General features: G+C 43.1%; 1 protein-coding gene across 1 annotated transcript in view; it reads left to right on the top strand.

The window, feature by feature from the left end:
* The first annotated feature begins 1,032 nt into the window (after window positions 1-1,032).
* Window positions 1,033-10,775, top strand: part of ASPM (abnormal spindle microtubule assembly) — a 61,957-nt gene continuing 52,214 nt past the window's right edge. The window contains 3 exon segments of the mRNA XM_027565769.1: window positions 1,033-1,509; window positions 8,976-9,119; window positions 9,272-10,763. Of these exon segments, the coding sequence (XP_027421570.1) occupies window positions 1,213-1,509; window positions 8,976-9,119; window positions 9,272-10,763 (1,933 nt within the window). The 5' untranslated portion in view covers window positions 1,033-1,212.

The raw sequence follows: 10,775 nt of genomic DNA, 5'->3' as shown, positions 1-10,775 counted from the left end.
CCATGGGGTCGCTCAGAGTCGGACAGGACTGAGCGACTTCACTTTCACTTTTCACCTTCATGCATCGGAGAAGGAAATGGCAACTATTCTTGCCTGGAGAATCCCAGGGACGGGAGCCTGATGGGCTGCCGTCTATGGGGTCGCAAAGAGTCGGACACGACTGAAGCGACTTGGCAGCAGCACCTGTCTTTAGAGGCAGCGCGGGCAGCGGGGACAGCAAGAGGAGCCTAGCCTCCGGTGCCCCTCCTGGCCTCGCCACTCCCAGCTGGCTGAACGCCGGCCTCGCTCTTCTGTGAATCGCGAATAACGGTCCCTTCCCCCAGGGTAGAAGGGAAGGTGGAGATAAATACGTGCAGGGCTTAACACAACCCCTGGCAGAGAGTAACATGTAGGCTACAATCATTACTATCAGATATATACAATTTAAATGAAAACCGAGAAGTTATCTGTCGAGGGCCATGCCCGTAAAGACCACCGCTTATGAATTACTGGGAATTTCGGGTTTTGTTTGTTTACCTGGTTTAGCTCCCAGAATCCCGAGGTAAGAACCAGCAGGTAAATTACTGAGCCACTGCAGCGACACCACGCACTGACGTCAGCACGTTCGCACTAACTGTACATTTAATTTTCATTTTCCTCATTTTCTCCCTTTTGGGCCCAGGAAGTGGCAGAGGGATCCCGGGCGAGTACATTGATCTCCCTCAAAGTACTGTGAGGGAATGACTTTGCCGGCAACCGCCAAGACAGCTGCATTTCCGGAGGAAGTGCTGTGACTCTCTTCGCTTCCACCAACCTGTTCACAAAACCGATAGGCGAATTCCGAACCTGAGCCCCAGCCCTCAAAGGGAGCCCAGACCCAGCTGCCATAGCCCTCTCCTCTGCGAGAGCTACCCGTCACCGTCGCCGCCACATTTAAATAAGGCGCCGTCTTCTCATTGGCTGGCAGTGCTGCTCACCGATTGGGCCCGCTCGGAGGTGGGCGGAACCAGGGCAGCCCATTGGTGGAGGCGGGAATTTTAAACGGGGCAAAATCCCTTCTCAGTTCGCGTCTCTCTCCAGTTTGAGTTTGTGCGTCCGGACGCCTTCCTGTGTCCTGGCAACTGGACGAGAAAGGGGGCGAGTTGTTTCTCGATCCCCGCAGCTCCTCGAGGGGAGGCTGTGGGCGTTCTTGCGGAGGCCGCTCGGAGCAGCCGGGCGTACCCAGAGGCCTCGATGGCGACCTGGCAGCGGGGTAGCGGCTGCTGGGAGCGGAGCCCGCCGGAGCCGAGGCCGCGGGCGGGGCCGAGGGGTCCCCGCGCCGAGGAGGAGGCGGCGTCCCCGGCCGTCCTGTCCCTCAGCCACTTCTGCAGGTCGCCCTTCCTCTGCTTCGGGGACGTGCGCCTGGGAGCCTCGCGGACGCTGCCCCTGATCCTGGACAACCCCAACGAGGAGGCGGCCGCCGTGTGGCTGTCCCGCGGCCCCGCCGCCGAACGCGGCTTCACGATCTGGCCGAGCGCCTTCGTGCTGCAGGTAGGAGCGGGATGCGGCCTCCCCGCCGCGCTCCGGGACCCGGGCTCGGAAGGGGCAGGAGCGGACCTGAGTAAAAGCCGAGTGATTCCCTCAGACTCTGGTGAGCCCCTGTCCCCGGGGCAGGAGGAGCCCGGTGGGCGGGGACCCGGCAGTGACAGCGCCCGCGCCCGCGCCGGGCATCCTTCGGAGCACATTCCTGCCTTCTGTGATAGAGAAGAGTTTCTCATTGACTTAGGGCCTCGAGAAGATTGGCAGTTCTAGAGGAGTGGATGGCACGCTTACAATTAATATTCTTATCTTTCATCTACTCATCCATCTATCCATCTTCCTGTTTGCATATAAGATTGCCAGGAGTACTCTGATTAGAGCAGGGTTTTTAAATTGCTTTCTATCAGTCATCTTAATATGCGCTTTAGTTTCTAAAGGGAAACTGAGTCCATGGAGTGTCAGAGTAACTACTCTTCTGGTGAGCTTCGTTTTGGCCAAATAGCGACAAAATAAAAAACACTTCTCAGGGTCGTTTTCAATAAGTATGCACACTTTATTATTTAATCTTTTTTTTTTTTCCTTTGCTGTAGTGTAGTTTTAATGGTGATTCAAATTTAAATTTGTAACTGCTGTTTCAAGGATTTCCAGGGTAGCTTTTCTGCATTACATTCGCCACAGTAAAGCTCCCATTCCTGTCATCAAAATCCAGAATATTTACATCCTTATTTGGACTGCAGTGGTCTTTCCATTGGTTAGAACCTCTGAAAGTGTGAGAAGAAGAAAAAAAAAAATTAGCTGAGGGAGTCCCACTCCTTGTCTAAAAAACCACTTCCTAAAGCAGTGATACAAGGCTCTAAGCTGAGGTCCATTGACTTAAGCACTTGTTCAGCTACAGTTAAGAACCTGCCCTTCCTCTCTAGTTTATAAACTCCTTGCAGTTTATAAACTGCTTGCTTTTCTTTTTGTGGGAAAACAAATACTTGCTTTTTCTATCTACACTATACTTCTGCTTGTTCTTTTTTGTTTTGTGGGACTAAAGTTTTTGAATTTTTTTTTAGAGTTATACTTTTATATTATGAAAGTTAACTGTTCTTTTAAACCATATGTTTGTGATGTTTTATGGTTTCTGCTTTAAAACAAAGCTTGTCTTTTATTAGCTGTTGATTTCCTTCAGCTTCAGGTTTGGGTGTGTTGATTCCACTCAACCACTAAGATAATACATACAAACATAATGTTTACCTTTTACAAATTGTTCTCAAGTCTGTTGCCTTATTTAATCCTTACAACAAACTCATGGAGTCATTATTTACATTAGAGGATAAGGCACTACTGTCAAAGGGTTTGTGTGCAGTGCATCAGAGTTAGGCAGCTCGGTTCAGTATTCTGAGTCTCTCTTTTCTCGTCTATTAGTTGGAAGCAATGCCAGCTAAAGCTGTGCATGGTGCTCAAATGAGAGAAAGCTTCAAGCAGAGATCTTGACTGTGTCCTGAATAAATGTTCCAGTCTTAATTTTTAATGAGGAAGTATGCTCAGAGGGTGGAAAACATTTACACATGGTTTTATTCTTGGCGATTGACACAGTTAGGATTCTCATCCAGGTCTTTAAATCCCGTGCACTTTCATTTGTATTGATTCAAAGACAGGAGGCATGGTTCCTTCCTAAAGACATATGTTAGGAGGATGAGGGGAAATTCTAAGAACAAGGAGAAGCTGCATCAGATAGGCACCAAGAAGGATGGGATGTTTTGAGGAGACTGGTGGTTCTAAATTTGAGGGCATCAGAATCAGCTAAGGGTAAAATACTTGGGGCCCCTCAGAGTCTGATTCCATATGTGCAGAGGACAACTAGAATTTGCTTTTCTCAGAAGTTCCCAGGTGATGCCTCTGCTACTGGTCCAAGGACAGCATTTTGAAAAGCACAATAGTAGAAAATACCTATGTGAACATCCCTTATCTAAAACACACCCTTGGTGAATTAGCATGTCACCATACACCTAAGCAGCATTTCTCCGAGATGCCTCAACCACTCACATCAGATTTGTCTGGATTGCTTGTAATATGGGAGATTTCTGCTCATCACTCCACACTTGCTAATGTGAATCTCTGGGGGTAAATACAGAAAACTGCATTTTAAACAAGATCTTTTGTATGCAGATGGCATCTCAAGAATCACTAGGTATTATACCTGCCAGAGAGTGACTTCACAGTTACTGTAAAAATATGTCTACAACACAATGTATCTAGGCCTGAAAAGGAATGAAGGACCAGAGACTCATTCAGGATATTTTTTGCAGAGCAGATTTATGGGCAGCCCTTTTCAAGGAAAAAACATTTTTTTTTGTGGGGGGGTATACTTATCTATTTTTTTCCCATGATACATTAAAAACTGTATTTTTCATGCATCTGCTTTTTGCCAGGTACTGTATGAGACACTCAGCTTATAAAATTGAGGACAAAGGGAAAAAAACTTTAAATGATTGTTCTCTTACTCTCCTAATCATGCTTTTTAAAACTTTGATAATACTGGTGTGCTAGAATCTGCCTGTGACGGCTGTCCTGTAGGGGGTGTGTCATTTGGGCCTGAGTCTTCATAATGACAGTCAGTTAAAATCACCACCCGCCACAGTAAACACCTCCCTTGTAGCTCAGTTGGTGAAGAATCTGGCTGCATTGCAGGAGATCTGGGTTCGATTCCTGGGTCGGGAAGATCCCCTGGAGAAGGAAATGGCAACCCACTCTAGTATTCTTGCCTGGAGAATCCCATGGACCGAGGAGCCTAGCAGGCTACAGTCCACAGGGTCTCAAGTGTCTGGACATGACTTAGTGACTAAACCACAACCACACTGAATGGAGTTCAGCTCTGTGTCCATCCTGGCTGCATGTTACCTCCTGGTGAGCTTTGAACAACCGCAGGTACCAGGACCCCGCTTCAGCATCACTCCTGGGAGGACATGGGGAGGGCCAGGGCATCTTTACCTTCCACAAACCCCTCAAAGTGATTCCTGTAGCCAGGTGTGCAAATAATTTAACTGGACGGTTTAACAGACTCATTGGTGCCAGTTATGGGAATATGAGCTTCTGCTACAGATGAGTAGAAACTAACATGAGGCCACTTGCGCTTCTTTAATAAAACAAGCTATCCTTCTTCTATCTGCAGTGAGTGTGATGCTATTTTGATCTGACTGGAAGACTTGGATGAACTGGCTTAATAGCAGCCCCAAACCTGACTCTCCTCCCTCTTCACCTCTAGGCTTGAGACTGTTCTGTTCATTGCACTTAGGGCCACCAGGGGGCGAGCCAGATCCAGTTAATAACCACGCACCTTCCGTTGTCACTGGCTACAACTATCATTTTCTGATTTGTCACTAATAAGGGAGTGTGTAAACAAAGACTGCAGAATCTTAGGACTTGAGGGAAATGACAAATGATTCTGTTCACTGATTCTCGGCTTTTAAAAATTTCCTCCCCAAGGAGAGATGCAGTACACATTTTAAATTGCTATCCTGACTTTCTAATGTCTCTCTTAGAATCCAGATAAAATAGTATCACTCTTGTCTCAGACACTCGGCAATGCTTCTGTTCAAAAAAATAAACAGTGACGCATAGACTGCCGTTACTGAAGGTATTTAAAAGAAAATATATAACAGATCGGTTCCCTCATTTGTTTTGTTTGAGTTACTAAGAGGTTGAAAGCAAGGGGGAAATCCAAATGAAGACTTACCAAGGGGAAAAAGCAAAGTGCTTCATGTTTTATCTCAGTTTTTATACCTCTGAGAGTATTTGTCTCCATAGAAAGTCAAGTTTTGTAGATAGACTATCATCATCACAGTCCAAAAGCAGGTATCAGTTTTAAATCCCTTTTAAGTGTCTCTCAGAACTGACTTGCTGTCAGTGTCTCAATCTATGGACTGTTACAGATTAAAGGAGGACTTCCTCATGGGAGAGTGGATGGAGGAGGAGGAGGCAGGAAAGAGGAAAGGGGAGGAACATTTTGAGCATCTGTTTTCCCAATGTACTCTCCTAGGTTACAGGATTAAGCCTTCAGTTAAGGATAAAAAGACTTGAACTTCATTTTGGTATGCCTTAAAGAAAATAGGCACACAAGCAAAACAAAACCTCTGAAGCCAAATGTACACCTAAGTAATGTTTGCAATGTTTCGATCTGCTAGAGAGTGTTCTAATATGCAGCAGTCCTCTGCTGCTCTCTCCAGCCTCACATGTCGCAGGTCATCTGCCTTCTCACTACTCTTAAGCCACACTGGTCCTCTTGTCTGTTTCTGGGGTTGTCCTACGAGGCAACCCTAACTGTAACCCTAACCCTCTGGTTCCCGGGCTATGCATGTGTTGGTACCTTCTGAACTGCTTCTCCCTGACAGCTCAGTTGGCAAAGAATCCACCTGCAATATGGGAGACCCCGGTTCAATTCCTGGGTTGGGAAGATACCCTGAAGAAGGGACAGGCAACCCACTCCAGTGTTCTTGGGCTTCCCTTGTGGCTCAACTGGTAAAGAATCCACCTGCAATGTGGGAGACCTGGGTTCAATACCTGGGTTGGAAAGATCCCCTGGAGAAGGGAAAGGCTACCCACTCCAGTATTCTGGCCTGGAAAATACCATGGACAGTCCATGGGGTCTCAAAGAGTCGGACACAACTGAGCTACTTTCACTTAGCTCTATGTGTCCAGCTCATTCTTATACTTTGTTTTAGCTTAAATATTATAATTATTATAATCTCTGATCAGCCCGTTAGCGATTATAGTTCCCTACACTGTTGCTGTGCCTCTCAACCTTTGTTTCATTGATGACAGTACTGGGGACTTGTATTTTTGTACTTATCTTTTTATTTAGATTTTGTCATTTCTTTTATTGAGCAGAATATAGTGTCCATGAGACCAGAGGCCAAGTGTGTTTTTCATTCACTCAATAATTTTGTCACTTAAATATGTAACATATGCCCCCTCTGTGTCAGGCACTATGTATGCCATTAGGCAGTCAATAACCATTTGTTCAATAGTTCCTTCTTTAGAAGGAACTTCCCCTTTTAAATTAAAAAAAATTTTTTTATGTATAAATTGAGAAGCAAGTAGTAAGAATTCACACTCTTGAATTTATCCTAAACAGACAATTTCATCTGAATCTCAGTGACAATGAAATTTGAAAGATAAGCCCATTAAGTATAAGCAGATCTCAGATATTGTGGGTTCTCATCCAGACCACTGCAACAGAGTGAAAATCATAGAAAAATGAGTTACATGAATTTTTTGGTTTCCCAGTGCATATAAAATTTATATATACACTATTCTGTAATTTTTTAAGTGTACTATAGCCTCATGTTGAAGAAGACAGTATATGTATCTCAACTAAAAAGACTGCTACTAAGAGATACTAACAATCAATTGAGCCTTCTGCAAACTATACCTGTTTTGTGGTTGTTAAGTTCTGACCTTGATGTTGGTGGCTGCTGACTGGTCAGGGTGGTGGTTGCTGAAGGCTGGGGTGACTGTGCCAATTTCTTAATGTAAGACAGCAGTGAAGTGTGCTGCATTGATTGGCTCTTCCTTTCACGAATAATTTCTCTGTAGCCTGCAGTACTGTTTCATAGCATTTTCACCACAGCAGAACTTCTCTCAAAATTAAAAGTCTCTCCTCGTCAGCCTTGCTCTGCTTTCCCAACTAAGTTTGTGTAATATTCTAAATCCTTTGTCATCATTCCAATAATCTCCATAGCCTCTTCACCAGGAGTAGATTCCATCTCAAGAAACCAGTCTCTTGGCTCATCTGTACGAAACAACTTCCCATCCATTCAAGTTTTATCATAAATTGCAGCGTTTCAGTCACGTCCTCAGATACTTCTAAATCTGTTACTGAGTCCACACTTGTACTGCTCACCATGCAACAGGCTAATAATCCTAGAGACGAGCTGCTGGGGCAAGGAGTAGTGACTTTATACGGAAATTCAGCTGACCAAAAAGACAGTGGACTAGTGTCCCAAAGAACCATCTTACCCTAGTTAGAATTCCAGCTGCTGCTGCTGCTTTTTTTTTTTTTCAAGAGGAGGGTACATGATTGGTTGGTAGAAACTTCTTGGTGTCAGAATCCTTTGTTCTTGCAGCTGTCCCTATAGGTCGGGTCATGATGTTCCCATAAACCCCTAACAGGGCAAATGCTACAACTGTCTTGTTCTTCAACTTTTTAATCTCTATCTTAATGGGAAAGTGCAACACGTAAAGGTCAGAGCCTTGAGAATGGGCTCTCCTGTATGTTTCAAGTTACCTCTAACATTCTTAACTTGTAGGAAAGCAACGGAATACAAAGTTTAAAGTAAAAGAAACAGATCTGCTGCGGAGTGGGATTTATTCTTCCCTCTTAAAATTCAAGTTCTCTTGCTATTTCTAACACATCTGCACCTTTGCTGAAGTCTTGAACCCCTCAAAGTCATTCTGGAAGACTGAAATCAACTTCTCCCAGATCCCTGTTGATGCTGACATTTTGATCTCTTCTCATGAATCATGAATGTTCTTAATGGCATCCAAAATGGTGGATCACTTTCAGAAGGTTTTCAGTTTACCTTTGCCAGATCCATCAGAAGAAGCACTCTTCATGGTGGCTATAGCCTCATGAAATGTATTTCTTACGATTTGAAAATTGAAATTACTCCTTGTTTCTCTGGGCTGCAGAATTCGTAAAGCTTCCTGAACCTTGATTACTTCATCTGTAAAACATGTATCATGACAGTGTCTGCTTCCTAGGGATGTGAGATTCAGACTAGTTATGTTAGATAACCTGAAACTAGGCCTAGAGTATCAATAATGATGCTATGGACTTTAGAGAAGCTCGTGGAGAGCAAGGAATTTAGCTGATCATCTTTACATTTCTTTCTGAAAATGTCTTTCTCATATAAGGCATTTATATTTGAAATGGAAGTTCTGTACATAGTCTAAAGAAGTGGAAATAATGTGATTAAATTTTTAAAAACCACTGAATTAAAATAAAGTGATTCGTAGACTCTCTGTTCCACTGCTTTCATATACAATTAAGAGTTTATTATAATTTTATCTTGTTGTGAACTTTGTTATTACGGTAGCCTTTTTCCTTAGAATGAAATGAGATAGGATAGGAAGATACATTTGACTTGTTAAATGTTGGTGAGTAACAATTATTAATCCTCTACTGTATTCTCTCTATTGATGGGGGTGTTAGTTGCTCAGTTGTGTCCAACTCTGCAACCCCATGGACTATAGACCACCAGTTTCCTGTGTTCATGGGATTCTGCAGGCAAGAATACTGGAGTGTGTTGCCATGTCCTTCTCCAGGGGATCCTCCTTACCCAGGGATCGAACCTGGGTCTCCTGCATTTCAGGCAGGTTCTTTACTGTCTGAGCCACCAGGGAAGACCCATTTGTATATAATATAGAATATGTTTGTGTTGTTATACATCACTACTGTTATAGTAATTTAAAATGTGTTCTTTTGGTTATAGCCTAAAGAAAAAATTGTTGTTTCTATTACCTGGACACCGTTAAAAGGAGGCCGAATAAGAGAGACCATAACATTTCTTGTAAATGATATTCTGAAACACCAAGCTATATTACTAGGAAATGCAGAAGAGCCGAAAAAGAAAAAGGTAATAAGTTTTCATCATTCTGTATTTACTCTAGGAAATAATATGTAAAATCATTTTGTTCACAGGTCTCTTGAAGTAACATTCATAATATTGCTTATAAGTAGTATTCAATAGTTATCAACTTAATCTGTATGTTTTGCTTATTTTTGCAGAGGACTCTTTGGGATACTATTAATAAGAAGAAAGCATCAGCCTCTTCAAGACATAACAAGAAGGCTTCAAATATTCAAAATGTGAATAAAACATTTAATGTTTCCCCCAAAGCTGACAGAGTTAGGAGCCCACTACAAGCCTGTGAGAATCTGGCTACAAATGGAAACTGTTCCCCACCAGAAAGCAATCCTTTAATCCTTGAAGAAAATAAACTCCCCATATCACCTATCAGCCCCGCTTCCCAAGAGTGCCACAGGGGGACCTGCTTGCCACTTCCTGTTCGTCGATCTACAACCTACACATCCCTCCCTGCTTCTGAAAATGGGGGACTGGTGAAAGCAGACGGTGCCAACACTGCAGAAGATTTTCATTTTAATGAGAAAGGCATAACTGAAACCTCCTTTGACTCCATAGACAACGTTAATAGTCAAATTGAAGAGAATGGTAAACTTACTCTTACCCCAAATTATTCTTCAAGTTTGAACATCACACAAAGCCAAGGACATTTTCTAAGTCCGGATTCTTTTGTGAATAATAGCCATGCATCTAATAATGAACCAGAATTCGTGAAGTGCCTCTCACCAGATATGTTTGTGAAAGGTAATACAAGGCCTGTGATTTTGGAATCAAAAAGGGTACATGAAATCTGTCGGAAAATTCTAAGTCCAGATTCTTTCATAAATGATAATTATGGACTAAATGAGGATCTAGAAACAGAGTCCATCAACCCAATTCTCTCCCCAAATCAATTTTTAAAAGATAATATGGCATATATATGTGTATCTCAGCAAACATGTCAATTGCCATTATCAACTGGACATTTTCAGGACTCACAGCCTCCTGAAGATGAGAGAAAAAATGCAGCTGTACCTTGTATTTCTGAATGTCAGCAGTTAGAATCTCCAAGAGCTACTTTTGAAGCATCCAAAGCTTTAGAAGTGATGTCAAACTCTTACACTTTTAAAAAACAGAACCAGTCTAAATTTTCGGCAGTTCAGGATATTTCTAGTCACAGCCGCAAAAAACCTATTAAGAGACGCCCAATACTTTCTGCCACTGTGACTAAAAGAAAGCCCACTTGCGCTGTAGAAAACCAAATGGAGACTGTTAAACCAAAGGCAAAAAGATGTCTCAATGTCGTAGTGGGTGACTGCAAAAAGGAAACAGATGATCAAAAAGAGAAAGATGATTTTCATCCTTTTCTTCCAATTAGAGATTTAATACAGAGTAGACCTAAGAGCTCTAAAAACATAGTAACTCCTCCCTGCAAGGTAGCTTCAGTTGCTCGTAAAAGAAAGAGTGAGGGACACACAGGAGATGAAAATGTGAGGATAACAGTTACAGAATGCATGGAAGTACAAGAGGTCAAAAGGCCCCATTTTTCTCCTGTGGAGTCTAAAACATCAACTGTTAAACACACAAAAAAAGTGGTAACCTCCTCCTTGAAACGTGTTAGCCACAGAGAGAAATTAAACCTGAAGAAGAAAACAGGTGAGTCTCATT

This window comes from Bos indicus x Bos taurus, chromosome 16 (genome assembly GCF_003369695.1).
Source record: "Bos indicus x Bos taurus breed Angus x Brahman F1 hybrid chromosome 16, Bos_hybrid_MaternalHap_v2.0, whole genome shotgun sequence".
In the NCBI taxonomy this organism is placed as follows: Eukaryota; Metazoa; Chordata; class Mammalia; order Artiodactyla; family Bovidae; genus Bos; species Bos indicus x Bos taurus.
The sequence above is the reverse complement of the archived record's forward strand: the minus strand, read 5'-3'. Positions and strand labels throughout refer to the sequence as shown.